At 46.5% G+C, this 16,032-nt stretch overlaps 1 protein-coding gene across 1 annotated transcript; it reads right to left on the reverse strand.

Annotated features, from left to right (window-relative positions):
* Positions 1–1,419: 1,419 nt before the first annotated feature.
* Positions 1,420–8,169, reverse strand: dla (deltaA). The gene is made up of 11 exons (XM_051386322.1): positions 7,534–8,169; positions 7,057–7,359; positions 6,705–6,765; positions 6,345–6,602; positions 5,278–5,338; positions 5,043–5,173; positions 4,166–4,335; positions 3,648–3,864; positions 2,739–3,525; positions 2,536–2,644; positions 1,420–2,425 (listed from the first exon to the last, which is right to left on the reverse strand). The coding sequence occupies exons 1-11, from the start codon at positions 7,600–7,602 to the stop codon at positions 2,420–2,422; spliced, it is 2,172 nt and encodes a 723-aa protein (XP_051242282.1). The 5' UTR covers positions 7,603–8,169; the 3' UTR covers positions 1,420–2,419.
* Positions 8,170–16,032: the final 7,863 nt, after the last annotated feature.

The raw sequence follows: 16,032 nt of genomic DNA on the forward strand, positions 1-16,032 counted from the left end.
AGTGATCAGTAGAAGCTCATTTTCTTCATGAACTATCGCTCAGAACACGCTCACATAACTCTGTGTGTGTGTGTGTTACAAAAGTACAGTATCAGAAAGTTTTTAGAGGTAATTTGTCATTTAATCAATGAGTCAACTGAATCAACCAATTATGATAAAAACAAGCAAATGAATGATGTCAACAGAAATTGTGATTGAATATTTTTCACAATTTTGATTAACTGAGAAAATGAGTTACATTGGTAAATTGGATAATAGAAGAAAAAGGTATTTTCATTCATCTTTTTTAATTAAACATAGTCGCACTTCTGTAACTTTTTGTCCCTCAGAAGCTGCTAAAGTCCTGATGCGTATTCGTTCACGTGTGAAAAATAACTTTCCTTTATTCCTCAAACTGCTGATTGAATGTTTTTTTGTGTTTCTGCAGCCATACTGTAGTTTCTTTGTCTGCATTCATCGCTCTACACAAAAGTCCTCTTAGGTGTTCTCTTATCTTTGCCATTTCTCAAAATCCCAACAAATGTATCAGAGAGACAATGTAAAAGCTGTCTCTTCTTGACGGCCCATAGATATTCTTTTTTTTTCTTCCTGCAGCTCTGGCCTTTGAAGGTCTGGCTGGTCGTGGCTGAACTCTGGCCAGAAGGCATCTGTTACTCAACAACATCTGTTCCTGTTACTCTCTTTCTCCCAGCATGCCGAGGGACACGCAGGCTCTCCCAAGGGTGGCCTTTTGTGTGCCCCATTGTCAATTCCATCATTGTCTGCTGAAGTCTGTTCCCATAATGCTGTGGGGTTATAAACCCCTCCAGAGGCCAACTCTACCGGGCTGATGATTTACAGTTATTTGTGTCTAAATACAATCAACGCCTTTGTGGGGCAATTAAGAAAGAAAACTGAGGGGAATTTAAAGAGGTCATTGTGGAAGAAAACAACATGTAAAATCTAAATGTAGACTGGCAGATTGAATTAGTTTTCTCTCCTACATGGTGGCTGTGTTCAGATATAACAGAACTTTACTAAAGGAAAGTTCAGATATTAGTGAGAAAGAATCCAATAAAGTGGTTTTTTGGGGGTGGAAACAGGAAGGGTGGAAAACCCAAAGTGTTGGATGTCCAGTAGGCGTTACTCTACATTGATCTGAATTTTAGAGCCATGAATTACCTGACTTGTTCTTTAGTAGGAGAAATAGGAGTGGTAAATCTAGCGTAGGGACATTGTTTTTTATGAATAGGCCCCCTCTCCCGTCTCCAGGGAGACACTTTCAACTTCTGGCAGTAGCCAACAGTGTCGGCATAGAAAAGCCCACTATGGGGTCGCCAGGGGAAGACAACAGATGTTACTGATTAACTTTGCTCACAGACCCCTAAAGAAGTGTTTTTCAGAGTGCTTGCAGATGGACAAAACAAAAGTTGGACGCAATTTAAAAATTTCATGTTTAGCAATATTTATTTGGAAAAATAGTCTTGGCTAATTCCTTCATTCAAAAACGGTAAAGGAGACAGTAACATAACAATTTGTACAGTACAATCCCTCTTAAATAACATTTTCTTAAAAAAAAGTCCCATTGACCTGAAGTGCCTTTGCAAATATCATCATTAAAAAAAACAACTTAAATAATCATAACAAACATCACAAATATACAATACATAATAAAAATAACACAAAGTCATTAAATTAACTTAAATTAAATCATAATTTTAAATCATAACTTTTTTCTTGTTTTTTTCTTTCTTTATTTTACAAAAGGACAATCTGTATCAAAAAGCAACATTTTTTTTCAATTAAGACAAAGTTTTCGTGTCCCGAACAGAAACAAAAGAAGAACAATACTATGTCATAAATGGTTTGGAGGGCTTGGGGAAGAAAACGCACTTCAGTTAACACAGTGATCAAGTATACATACAGTCTTCACAGGTGTAGTGATGGGTGCACAGCCCATGTGAACAGCCTCATGAAGAACAGGCCAGTATGGCCAAACATCCACCGTTTGATGCAGTTCCTGCGCTCAGCAACGGCGTGTGGGTTAGAGAAAAGGCCTGGGTGCAAATGTTGCAAAAACAAAAGTCGTAGCATCGCACGTTATCGCCACGAGACAGTGTCCGTTTATATTTTATTTTGTTTACCCCCTCTCCCCGATGAAAGGCAGAACAGAAAGCTAAGTGGCAGTTTACTTTAAACCGTAAACCTTTTTCTTTTTCTTTTTTTTTTTTTACCCCGCCAGTTCTTATCCCACAGGCCGCCGCTGCCTGCGCTTATTTTCCAGTAGAGAACCAGCTCACTCTGAATATCAGTTAAACGTCTCAGTATCAGCAGCAGTCTCAAGGCGGGACACCTCCCCCTAGGGTTAGAGCAGCATCTGAAGGAGTATAAAAACTCTCCCATAGAGCAAATGAGCAACGGGCAGCCCATTGGTGGCTCGTTACACCTGCAGAGACACGAAAAGACGAAGCACGTCAGTGTTTGTTGGCCAAATGACCACAGCCAGAAGTCCTGTTACACTGAACGGTGAAACTAAGTGAAACATACAAAACTTACCTCAGTTGCAATTATACATTCGTCCTTTTCCTCTGACATCACAAACACAGATTTGTACTTGGTGTCCGCACATGCAGACATTTCTGGGGCTTTCTTTTCTGATGCATCGCTTTAGGAAAGAAAGGAAAACATGGTTAGCTTCATCATCCTCACAGCCTCAAGGTTTCAGTTTGTCTGTCAGCTTTTCAGCAAGAAATATTTACCATTTTAAACGTTTGCTGCGTTTCTCCTCAAACTCAAATGAGTCCAGGGATTGGGATTGGCACTTGTCCTCGCAGGCCGCCTCCAGCATGGCCTCTTTAGCCGCCTGCTCGTAGTTGACCTCGTGTACGAGGTTGTAGTCCGCGGGCGGATGGCGGCTCTTGTAGCTGCTCCTCTCCGGTGAAGATCCTTCATCGGGGTCACCGCTGCAGAAGTCCATCTTCTTGTTGATATTTTTGACGCCTGGTGTTGGCATCACGCTGACCGCCAGGTCTCTGTCACTCCGGTGACAGTTGTTAGTCAGGTTATTTATTGTCTCTCCCTCGCCAACGGTTTCTAGTTGACCGCCGCGCTGGGCTTTTGATCGGAAAAATCCAACAAGTACAGCGCATCCTGCCAACAGCAGCAGCACCAGGGCCACGCCGGACCCGACGGCCATCCAGGGCACCTCTGACCCGCGGATCGCAGCGTGCTCTGGAAGCAAGAACTGGCAGTTTCTGCCACCGTAGCCAGGAACACACGCGCAGACGTAGCGGTTGTTTCTCTCGTGGCAGGTGGCACCGTTGTGGCATGGGTTGTGTTCACAGCGGCTGATGGGAGAGCTGCAGTTGCGGCCGGTGTATCCTGGCGGGCATGTGCAGGTGTAGCCGTTAAGACCTTCCTGGCACGTCCCACCGTTTTGGCAAGGGTACACAGAGCACTCGTCCCCTGTGTGGTCACAGTTCATGCCAGTGAAACCATCTGGACACTGACACAGGTACGAGTTTACAAGATCCACACATCGTGCACCTGAGGACAGAGAGAGGGATAGGCATAAATGTTTGAATACCTTATCCGATGTTTGGCATTCACGACACACTACAGTGTACACATCCCACATTGTATGGGATTACACAGCCAGGGACTCTTACCATTGGAGCAGGGGCTGGAGGTGCAGTGGTCAATCTTCTTCTCGCAGTTGAACCCTGCGTATCCTGTGGGGCACTGGCAGAAGTAGCCTCCATCAGGGTTGTCAGCACAGCGGCCACCGTTGGAGCAGGGCCCATCAGCACACGTCATGGCACTCAGCTCGCAGTTGTTGCCATAGAAACCGTGAGGGCAAGTGCAGGTATATGTGTTTTCCAAATCCTGTGGGGAAAAAATAGAACAGGCTTGACATCCAGATCTGTCTTGCATCTGCAGCTGCTACAAACTGAACCCTTTTGAGTCTTAATATGCTGCATCTGTTCGATTGTTTCATAATGTTTACATTTTTGGAAGCTTTTCTGGCTTAATGCAAAGTTCAAGAGAAGGTAAAAACAGAAAAGGGATAAAAGGCATGTGACAGATGTGCCAGGTTGCAATCAGACTTTGCTGGAACTGAGCCACAGGTCACAGGATGGCGCTATTCTCATTCCAAGATAGTATAAAAAGACCAAACAACACTTACAGTGCAGCTTCCTCCGTTGCGACAGGGGTTTCCAGCGCATTCGTTGACCTGGATCTCACAGCTGGCCCCAGTGAAGCCCGGCTTGCAGGAACAGGTGTAGCTGCCCTGACCAGTGTTGCTACAAGTGGCTCCATTCATGCAGGGCTTGTGGTGAGTGCAGTAGTTGAGATCTGGAAAGACACAGCAGCACATGTGGATTAGCCACAGCACAACACATGGCAGGACAACAGCAGCAGCGACAGAATGTCTTTTTGTCCTCCGGCACACATGACTCTTTCTCTTCTTCCAGTGTTTTTTTTTTTTGTTTCCTGTTGCTTTCTGTCCTCGCTGTTCATTTCGAGACAACTGCTGCTCTGTTGTTGTTGCTTCACCACAGTGTCGATGCCTTTTATGTTGGTATCTTGATGCCTTATTTTGTCTCTCTACTTTTAAACTTTACCAAGCAGTTTTTAAGGATGAAAGCCAGAGAGATGATTTTGGGCAAAAATTCTGTTCCAAACTTTTTTAAAACTTGGCCTCAAGAACACTTTGTCCACTTTCTTTCCCCTGTCTCTGTCTTCTTAGTCAGCATGGCTTTAGTCATTTACAACTGAGGTAAACCCAGAAACACAGATTTGATGATCAAAAGATGTCTCGGTATCTTAATCATTATTCTAGTCTAGTAGTTAGTGCCTGCTTCTCATTGAATATATCCAACAGAAAGCTGTAGAATCAAGAGTTTTATGTGACCTAAACTTTCACCCGGTTTTAACTTGAACACCTAGACATCTTTCAAACAGCAAATCCCATCAGTGCTTTCTGGTTCCTTTCCTTTCTGTCTCTCCTCATCACTCATTACCCCCCCCCCACCCACTCTCTCATCCCACTCTCTCCTCACCTTGGTTGCAGAAGAGTCCCCCCCAGCCCTCCTGACAGTTGCACTGCCAGGGCTGCTGGCAGGTCCCGTGGAGGCAGCCCGGGTAACGAATGCACTCGTCGCAGTAGCGGCCTTTGAATCCCACTCTGCACCTGTTGTTGTCCAATTAGGAGGGAACACCGGTCAGTACACTCACATTACCTCATGCATCCCACTAATTAATTAATGCCCCAGTGAACTGCTGGAGAAAACTTACTTGCACTCTCCGGGTTTCTCGCAGAAGCCGTGCTCTTCGTCACAGCCTGGCAGGCAGATCGCTGTACAGGGAGAGAAAAGAGACACATTGAGGAAGGAAAAACAACTCAAATACAGGTCCTTTGTTAGGTTTTCTCTTGAAGACATAAAAGTATCACCTAAAGCCCAACAAAGTCATTAAAATAAAAGAAAGGAGGGGCTCCTAAACCCATTAGCTGTTACCTTAAACTCAATCTCCTTATCACCGTGGAAGAATTTTCTGCTTAACATAGTGCTGAGACAAAGGAGGGAGTGTGTGAATGTGTGTGTGCCTCAGAGAGTGTACACACACACACACACACACACACACACACAGACCCCCTCAACCCACCCCACCACCCTCTTTTTTCTTCTTCGCTGCGGGTCAAAACTCTTTTATTCATTCTGTGCACACACACACACTCGCTCACACACACACTCCCCTTAATGTCTCGGATTGGGGCAGATAAGAGTGGACAGCTGGCGAGTGTGTTGCCAGTGCGCGACAGCTGCTCCATTGTCTCCTCTCTGCCGGCAGCTGCCCACTTCAAACAATACCTCCCCCGCCTCGGCCAATCAGCGGCCGGCCCACTCCGAGAGTAACGAATCGGAAGGTAGCATGTAAATTTATGGCACGCGTGAGATTATTCCCAAAAACTTTCCTTAGAATAAATCAAGTGGTCGTGTGTGTGTGTGTGTGTGTGTGTGTGTGTAGGGAAGAGGAGGAGGGGGTGCGTGTGGTGTTTACGCACAAGTTGCCTTCTAACGGCACTCAGAGGATCTGATTACAGACCCAACATAGAAAGGAACTTTTTATACTTTTCTACACTTACAACAAATAAATTATAAAGTTTTTATTACGTTTAAAGTAACTTTGTGGTGTTTTGTCTTAGATTATATCTTCTATATATCCAGTGTGAACATTTATTGTGTCTTTAAATTAAGATTATTCCTTAAAGTTTTCAGCATTTCTCACACACACACACACACACACACACACACACACGTCTCCACACGCTCCTAATACAATAACAACGTTGTGTTACTCACGTTCAGTGCAGTATTGTCCCTTCCACCCGGAGTCGCACACAATCTCCCCGCGCTCTCCACAGGTGAAGTGGCCGAAGGCGTCGTCTCTCGGCCGGCAGAACACCGAGCAGCCGTCGCCGTAGTAGTGCTCATCGCACACAAAGCGGTACGAGTACTTGAGCTCCGTCCTGCTGCCGGTGTGCAGGTCCTGAGACCAGTCCTCTCCCACCGTTAGATGCCTCTGGGTGGTCATGGTGCTGATAACGCGGTCTGGGTTCTCTGAAGTGCACATGTGGAAGCGGAAAGTGAGGGGTTAAAGGACGGGAGAGTGCGTGAATGTGCTAAAGTTTGAAAAAAAGGGGAAGGGTGTTTATTTCCTACCTGTGGAGAGGTCGTCTTTGGAGTCGGTGTGTAATGCCTCAATGATCAGCGAGAAGGTCCCCTGGGAACACAAATGGCTTCATGAGACAGGTGGCCAGCGGAGATGAGGCGATAACATCTCGCAAAGGCCCGAGGCGATTGTGCCATACACTCAATGTGCTGAATACAAAGTGCCTAACCCGATCTGCTGAAACTGAATACCTGGAAACTTTGTGCGCTCTCGGCCCTTAACTTGTGGTCAGAAATCGTGCCGCAGCGCGTTTTTACGCACAGATTTACCCCCCAAAAAATGGCGCGATTCCGCTGCCTACCCTTCTACTGTAGTGAAATGGTTATGAATGGCTGTACTTACCGGCCACGTGAAGCCGAAGTTAATCCTGATGGGGTTGCTGAATGAACTCTCGGGGATGACATCGGGGACCTGGAACGAGTTGGAGCCGAGCACGGGCGTCACGGCGCCGCCGTAGGTGCACGGAGGCTCCGGGGAGGCGTTGGGCTGGTAGTGCTTGAGACAGATCCTGAAGAAGGTTTGACACTCGCACTGCTGCTGGAAAGACGAGGCCAGGCCCCCCTTACAGCAGTTTTTGTTGCCCTGTACTCCCTTCTTGTTCAGGAACTCCTGCAACTTCAGCTCAAACACTCCCGAGCAAAACCCCTGCGGAGGAAAGCAACTTATCATTCACTATCCGCACAGTACCGCTGGTGTATGAGTGAGTGTTGTGGTGGGGAGGAGGGGAGGGGAAGGGAAGGGAAGGGAAGGGAGGGGGGGTGGGGGGGGTGCAGGGGTGATGGTTCATTGTTTGGAAGAAATAGAGATTCAGTGTCTTACCTGGCACAGCAACATGGACATGACGGAGAGAGTCAGCAGGATGACGCGCCCCATATTCAATAAATACATAATAAATAATAAATAAATAAAGTAAAAAGTCTCGGGGCTCGGCTTGTCCTCAGGGTGCCTCCTCCTCTTCAATCCCTCTGAGGAAGATGCATTGAGCACGTTTTCTGTCGCCTCACGGGGGTTTTCTCATCAACTGCTGCCGCTGTCAGCCGCGCCGCTCTCATTCATGTCCCGAGGAACAAAAAAGGATAAATCCCAAAACCTTCAAAATAAAAAAAGTCAAATCACAAAATAAGATATGTGAACTACAGTGCGCGATGGGGAATCGAAAACAGAGAAGTCCTCCAGTTCCGTTATAAAGCGATAATCCAATGCGTAAAGCGGAAAAAAAAAAGATGGGTTCCTTGTTTTGTTGTGCAGAAAGTGACAAATGTTAGGATGTAGCTGTTTGTGTGAAGTTCTTGGTCTAACCCAAGGACGGATTTGTCACTGGTCCAACATGCTTCCTTCTTCCTCCTAATGTCTTTCCTCACTGTGAACTGTGCGTCTGTCTCCAGCCAAGGCCGCCTGCAGCCTGTTATATACGGCCTGACACATGCTATGGTAATAACATGCAAATGCACCCCCTCCTCCTCCTCCTCCCCGACTTCACCTCCCAATCTGGCCCGGCTCTCCACAATGGGATCCCATGCAAGTACCCCCCAACAGCCTCTTTTTTTACCCCAGCAGCAGCAGCAGCAGCAGCAGCACATACAGCGTTAATATCTGAGCCCAAAATGGAGACGTGTGAAAGTATTTGGAGCAAAGTGAAACTTTAAAAGAAGAGCTGTGTGACTCCAGCAGGCGGAGGGACACACTTCCACACAACCTGTTGGGGGGGGGGACTGCACACTTTCTTTCAGACATGAATTCACCCGTTTAGGAGAGCATCCTTTAGAGGTTTCACATTTACAGGACTGGGATGAAATAAAAATGGACTTTTTGTTGACTTGTGTGTTTGTTTGAGGAACTACTTTGTGTCCTCCAGAGTGTTGGAGTCGAACCAGGGGCCACATAAACTCTGTACTGAACCCACATGTGAAGAGTTGAACGCCCTGCACACGACAGGATGTTAGTGACGCGGTGGGGCTGATCCCTCCAGCTGTTGCCTTTCTGGACAAACCTCTTTGTTTTTGGAGTCTTAAGATGTTTTTGGGTAAAGTGCCAAAAAAAAAACACCCTCCACTGAAGCTGATTCAAAAAGAGAGAGAGAAAAAATGTTTCTTGGTCAAACCCCTGACTCAGTTAATTGTTTACACCCCTCCTCCTCCCTCCCTCTCTCCCTTCTCTGTATACACACCCTCTACATTTTGGTATTTCTGGTTGTGGGAAGAATTTGATGCTTTGAATCGACTCAAAGGAAACTAAAGAAAACATTCCTTGGCAGAGCAGCGCGGTGAGGTAAAGAGCGGAGGGCTGGACTCTGCTTCTCCATTTTACTCTCCCCTTCTCCTCATTCTGGGCTTACATACAAAAAACGCGTGTGTGCGTGCGTATAGGTGTGTGTGTGTGTGTGTGTGCAAACGGGCGCGCGCGCACCGGAGTCGCTCGCGTGGCCAACATGAGGGGGAACTTTTGTTATTGTGTGTGTGGTGGAGGAATAAGTTTGCTCTCTCTCTCTCTCTCTCTCTCTCTCTCTCTCTCTCTCTCCCCCCCTCAGCTGTATGGTAATTCAGCCAGCACCTGCTCTCCCCTCAATAACAGCGTGCGCGCGCCTCCCTCGGCTGAGCGCGCGCCCACACGTCCCATACACAATACTCTCTCCCCTCCCTCCACACACACACACACACACACGCGCGCGCACTTTTTCACTTCAAACAAACATTTACCGGACAAACGTCGCATACATTTACTTTTTCTTCTTCTCTTCTTTAAATATTGACCAAAATCCTGTGTAAGCACGAGGAACAAACCACATGATTTACGTATGTGTGTGTGTCTGTGTGAAGGTGGCGTGTGCGCGTGCGTATGCGCGTGTGAACGAGGAGCAGGAGGAGGGGGGGGGGGGTTGTTTCTTAATTAGGTCGTTCATTAGAAGTGTGATTTTTTTTTCTGCTGTATAATGGAGCCAATGGCAAGCTGCACGCGCGGGCTACCGTACCGAGCGCGTACATTGCGTCACTGTGCTCAGATATGCACATCACGGCTGCAGTTTTCCGGTGTCCGTTACCTGCTGCTGTGATCCGTCTTCCACACCGCGGCTGTCAGCTCCTCCTCCTCCTCCTCCTCCTCCTCCTCCCCCACAAACAGTGACATGCTTTCTCTTTCTCTTCCAAATGACCTTCTCTTCTGATGTCACCTAACATGGTCGATGCGTCCCTAGTTACTTATTACCTCTAATCAATGGCAGCAACAACCAACCAAAGTCCTCCTCCATTAATAAACCTGTCTGTCTCTCCCCTCACACACCGGGCTGTGTCTCACACCAAACGCCGGCTGAACCGTGACCATCACAATCAACCTCCGATAGAGAATCAATTCTGTTTTCACTCCGGGACACAAGAGACTGCTTCAGTCTGTAAGTGAGGCAGTCTGAATGTTTTACAGCTTCCATAAAGTCTATGTAGAGCAGATCTCAGCTTGGTGCCGCTCTCAACCTTTAACATAAGTGGATTTACCCGCCAATAAACCCCGGTGAATGTTGTATTGATCATAACTAACATTAGGTAGGAAAGGTCTGGAAAGGCTGGAACAACAATGGAGAGATTATATATCTGAGATTATAGCAGCGGTTTGATATGACTCATAGACACTGATCGCTGATCAATGCATCATCAATAACCCCCTGCAGTCAGTTTTTGTGCACTTGACCAAAGAAAAACTAAATGTTTGACTGAAGATTCTGAACCTGAACAATACTGCAGAGAAACTCAACTGGGGCCAGAACAGGAGCACAGGGAAAGCAACTGGCGGTAATGTGAGAGGAACTGGGAGTCAAACTCAACCAGGAGACAGATGAGATTGGACCCAGTTGTCCCTACAGTAGATTTTCTGTCCCTTTTTATCTCCAGGCCAAGATGCTGCTGGCTGAGCTCCGACTGTTTAACTAAAGTGCTACTGTAGGGGGCTGCTGTAGTTTAACTCCTGCCCACCAGTAGCTGCGCCAAACAAAAAAAGGGTGACTCGGGGTCTGACTATTCATCCATTCTCTGCGCTTTAATTTCCATTGATTGTGAATGCAGGAGGGAGGGAGGAAGGGGGTCTTCAGTGAAGGACCACGACACGCCTTCAGACGCGGACAGACCCTTACAAGCCATCTGCCACTAACTACCCCCCCCCCCCCACATCCAGAAAACGACGTTTATTTCCCTGCTTCCCTCCCTCCCTCCTTCCCTCCTCCGGCCTGAAGCGCACGTCTCTATGCGCCTCTGTCCACCGGGCTCCGTCTACACTCAACTGGAAGCATGTTAAAGGACCTGTAACGGTATGGGCCCTCCGGGGCCATATGGCGAGGGGGAAGCCGGGAGGGTTTTTTTTTTCGCTTTCTTGGTCCCCGAAGAGGAGACACCACATGGTCACTCGTGGGAACGTAAACACGGCGCGCATCACACGATATCGATCATATGAAGCGGTGATTGGGGGGAGGGGGGGGGGGGGGGTGCTACTGTGTGATGATCAATTGATTTTTTTTACACTGATACCTCTTCATTGCAGAACATATTGACGCATCTTCACCCGGAGTGAAAGCTTCCACACAGTGAGTTGAGCCCGTGATGGTGCCAGGGTTGGTGGTTCCGTTCCCTGAATGCTGCAGGAGGAACAAGGCACCAGACCAACGCTGCCAGGGTTGGATGGGGTTGAGGGAGGGAGGGAGGCAGGGAGGGGAGTTGTATAGAGGCCACTTGTGCTAAATGTAGGCAAGTACAAAAAGCCTCAAGGAATTGGCAGGTTTTGAATCAGCACTTTCTCAGGAGGTTTTTACGCACGCCTCCCAGAGTCCCAAATGATGCTTACGCACAAAACAACGGTGGTTAACGGGATGAAAAGTTATTAATTTATAACCATATGGGCAGTTGAGATTATTCCATGCTGCTCAATCGTGAGTTTAGGGGTGCTTGTTTGTACTTTATTTCATTTCTACATAAAATTTGTTGTGTATTTTTTCGAGGCCCATGATCTAAGACTGGATCGGGACTGTCTTCTTCTGTTTGGTTTTACCTGCTGAAACGCAGAGATCAACAGGCTCCTTTGTGTCCAGATCAGATTACTGTGGCCAGCTGCTGGAAGAGGGGGCCACAGACCAGATCCGCGGCTCCCTAGGGCTCTTCGGGGCTCCGCGAGGCTCCCCACGGCTTCCCACGGCTCCTGGAGGCTCCTGGTCCGGGCTGCTGTCTCATTTGCATACGCTGCAGTTACTGGAGACGTGCTGAGCTTAAGTTTATGGGAAGAGTGCCGCAGTAATTACGTGGGGGGCCCAGAGACGCGCCTGTGTGTGTGTGTGTGTGTGTGTGTGTGTGTGCGTTATAAGTGTGTGTGAGGAGGGAGGGGGTGCTGTGTGTGTGTGTGTGTGTGTGTACTGTGTGTGTACAGAGACACTGGGGACCTAAGGGGGAGGTAAAGACGGAGCCGTACGTGGCCAGTCGCGTGCCAGTGTTTATGAAAACACATCTGCCGCGCACCCCGGGGTGACGCACCACAACATATGCGGGTCCCTATGAATAAAATCGATAATTCAACAACTGATACTGAGCGCGACACGTTTACCCACAACAAATACTCAAGTTAGCGCCGATGAGAGCTCAACCTGCCATAATGATGTGGAGCTAAAGGGTTAAACAAACATATAAAACAACTTAATTAATAAAGTGTTTTGGAAGGTCATTAAAGGGTAAATATAATCGATCAGTGAGCTAAAAACGCATTGTTGGTATTAGGTTCTTCTAGGAATACTGTAGGGTTAATATTAGGATACTTTAAAGGAAATTATAAAAACGGATAAGGTCTTAGAGTGTCACACACCTTAAGTTTATATAAAAATATATTCAGAGTCTACCTACAATTATAAATATATAAATATAAAAGTGCTTTAAAAGATCAGAATGGCTTTTTAAACTCTGTAAGTCAGACACTAAAGCAAAGGTGGCATGGAGACTGTAAGGGGTGGCAGAAAATATATATTTGTATTTATATATTTCATCCTAAACGATCACATATGTCAATATTTGCTTGGAAAAAAAACTCCAAAGGAAGATATTTCAAGCATTATTGTGACACATTACTAAAGCATTGAATAGAAATATCTAAAGGTTGTATTAGAAATCAATAAACTGTTTATTAAATGTTTTTCATTTAACTTAAGCCTATAACTTAGTCTAAAGTGTGGCCAGAACAGATCATTAAATTATATTTATTATTATTTATTATAATTATATATAGTTATATTTTGAATTAATTTATATGAATGTGTTAAATTTGACAGCCTTTTTTAGGCCATCGCTCTAGATCTGCCCCTGACTTCAGCGACTGTAGGAATAGTATAAAAATATCGTAGGTGAGAAATAAAAAGAAAGCCACAGAATAAATGAGTAGTAGCAGTGTGAAGATACATCGCGAGACAGTTAAACACAACAGAAACGTGTGAAGATTCAAATCAGAGAGATGCAAAGACATCAGTTTCAGTTCACAAAAGGAAACAGCATTGTTTTGTTTATACACTACCTTTAGAAATATAAATGATTCTCTAATTTGGTAAACAAACTATATTTTGTAGACTTTTGTCTGATTTGTCTTCAATCTCATTTTGTAAGAGAAAATCATATCATGATCATCAGGACATGTAATAAAACTGTGAGTTGAGTGTGTAGTTAAATCACCAATGAGTGGAGAAACATAAGAAATGCTTTGATACAGTTCTGCACGATACAAGCAACTAACATCCTCTCTGTGAATGCTCTGAAAATGCAGAGGGGGCCCAGTCGGGCTCGATTTTGGATCAAGATGCCAAGAGGAAAAGGTCTAAAGGAAAAGGTGCTACCATCCACATGCAACAACCACAATATGGTTCATCAAATCTGTCTCACAGTGATCCAAACGATTACAGTCATTACAACGATTACAGTCATTACATTACTGTGTGTATAAATGAAAGTATAGGTGACAATAAGCACACTAAGCTGTTCGTTTGTATCTCAATACAATAAAATCATATAACAATAAAACCTCTCTTCTCTTCTACTGTGTGCACTACCAGCACAGACACCTGTATCATAAACACTACATGGCCAAAGGTATGTGGACACACAGATATTACACCCATGTGTGGCTGTTAAACCTCTCATTGGACATTCATCTGCGTCTATAACAGCTTCCACTCTTCTGGTTTCAGGCTCTCCAGCTGATTTTGGAACCTGCAGCTGCACAGATTTGCTCTCATTCAGTCACAGGAGCGTCAGTGAAGTCCAACGTCTATGTTGAGTGATATGGTGTGGCACAGTAAATTGATTAAGAGTTTAAGCCCTAAAATATCCGGGGAATAAATTGCCTATCACAATATCTCAGAGCTGAAGGTGAAGTCTTTTAGATCGCTTGTTTTTCAATTTACAGTCAGGAATAATTTATATTTGAGAAGCCGGACACCGTGAATGTTTGACACTGTTGCTCCATAAATTCCTTTATTGACAATTCATTTAACTATCAAAATATCTGACGTTAATTGATTAATCTACAGATCATTTGAGGACTAGTTCCAGTTCATCCCGAAGCCCCCGGGTATGGCTTTGAGTGTGGGAGCTTTGTTATCAACACACAAACTGCTAATGTCAAAAATATCACTTTTTGCGATGTCCAAACCATGAAAAACAACCCCAGACTGAAATACTCCACGCAGTGCATTTGATGTTGAAAAAACAAACAGGTGACCTACTTCTTCTTTTTTTAACCAGAAGAAGTACAATTCTACATTTGTCCCCTTTAGCTCTGCTCTAATTTTGTTCCATCTAGGTTTAATCACCAGTATGAACGATGAGAGTAAATGGAGGAAGACCCCTCCCCTCCCCTCTCTCTCTTACTCTCCCTCTCTATCTCTACAACCATGAGCATCTGCCCAGAAATGAACAGATGTAGGCACCTGCGTTGTGGGCCCACATATGCACACATGTCCCCCTCCCCATACCCTCTTTCAACCTTCCATGGGACCCGGAGCCGACCACAATGGGGAGAGATCAGGGATGCAGTAACCAAATACTGCCTATCCCCCCAGGACACTCGCTCTGTTAGAGGCATTGTCACCAGTTATATCAAGTGGCTGCACCAAACAATCTGCTGTATGACTGCTCATTTGAGACATAACATAATTCAGAGGGACAGAGGAGGGAGGGAGGAGGGGGCTGGGTGGTGTACAGAGGTGGCTGCCTGGATAATTTCTATGGCTCCAATATGAAGTGGTGGGTGTTTTAAACAAGTGGTCTCAGGTTTTCTTGCAGTTGGGGTTCGATTGAATTGAATGGAGTCTTGGGATAAGTGGCCGTTGGGCTCGTTCTGAGAGCGTGGCAGGTGCTAGCTGGGGTAGGAGGATGAAAGAGAGGCTTGTCGGAGCAGGGTGGGTACAGGACCAGGTTACACATAAAAAGCCTTGTTTTTGTTCGAGAAAAGAGGTCCAACAGCCCAACGGTAGAGCAGCGGTGGATAATGGCGCCATAATAGCCCCCCGTCCCTATCTCTCAGCTGCCGCTGGACGACAGAGGATCCACACGCACCTGTTGTCGTCCCCCTATTGTGTCCGGCTAGTGTTAGCGTGCTACACCTCAGGAATGCTCCCCGTCCAGAGGCCTGGCTGCTCGTCCCTGGAGAGAGCTTAGCCACGGTAGGATGAGGGGAGGGTGTCAGGAGTGTGTGTGGAGGAGTGGTTGGGGGGGGGGGGGCACGCGAACCAGCAGGGAAGCTTTAGAGGACAAGACAAGGAGAAGGAGGGGAGGTGGAGGTGGGAGGATGGGAGGGAGGGTGGGTGCGTTCCTCCAAAGCCAGTGTCCTCTCTCCTCCTCTCCAGGGGCCTGTCCAGAGAGCCCTGTCCTAAATCACTGGCCCCAGGGGGAAGGCTCTCCATTGTGAAGAGATGGCCCCTGCAAGCTGGGCCGCCAGCTGCCACTGCTGCAGCGTCATGCCCCCCCTGCTCCCCACACACACACACACACACACACACACCTCCTCCCAGTATCCCCTCCACCTTCAGCACCATGACAATGCTCCCTGCGGCCAGGGCCACAGGCCAGTGGAGAGCATTAAAAAGGACTTGGAGGAGACTCTTGAGAAAGGCCACAGCGGAGCAACATGTTTTTTGGCTGAACATTAATGATGACAAACTCGGAGCAGGGTTACGGTGCACGACACGGTAACCTGGACGAATCCGACTACCGGCGCTCTCAGAGCAAATGAAACGGAGCGCTGAATAATAGAAAGATCATAATTAGGAAAACTTACTTTTTGTAAGGAAAAGGAAGCTTGATTGCAGATGTT

The sequence above is a fragment of the Dicentrarchus labrax genome, unplaced genomic scaffold, assembly GCF_905237075.1.
Source record: "Dicentrarchus labrax unplaced genomic scaffold, dlabrax2021, whole genome shotgun sequence".
NCBI classification, from domain to species: domain Eukaryota; kingdom Metazoa; phylum Chordata; class Actinopteri; family Moronidae; genus Dicentrarchus; species Dicentrarchus labrax.

Coding starts and splice junctions, on each gene's coding strand:
- dla (XM_051386322.1), bottom strand. CDS start 7,602: ATGTATTTATTGAATATGGGGCGCGTCATCCTGCTGACTCTCTCCGTC. Junction 6,603..6,704: donor CAAAGACGACCTCTCCACAG/GTAGGAAATAAA, acceptor TGTGCACTTCAG/AGAACCCAGACCGCGTTATC. Junction 5,339..6,344: donor GGGACAATACTGCACTGAAC/GTGAGTAACACA, acceptor CTCCCTGTACAG/CGATCTGCCTGCCAGGCTGT.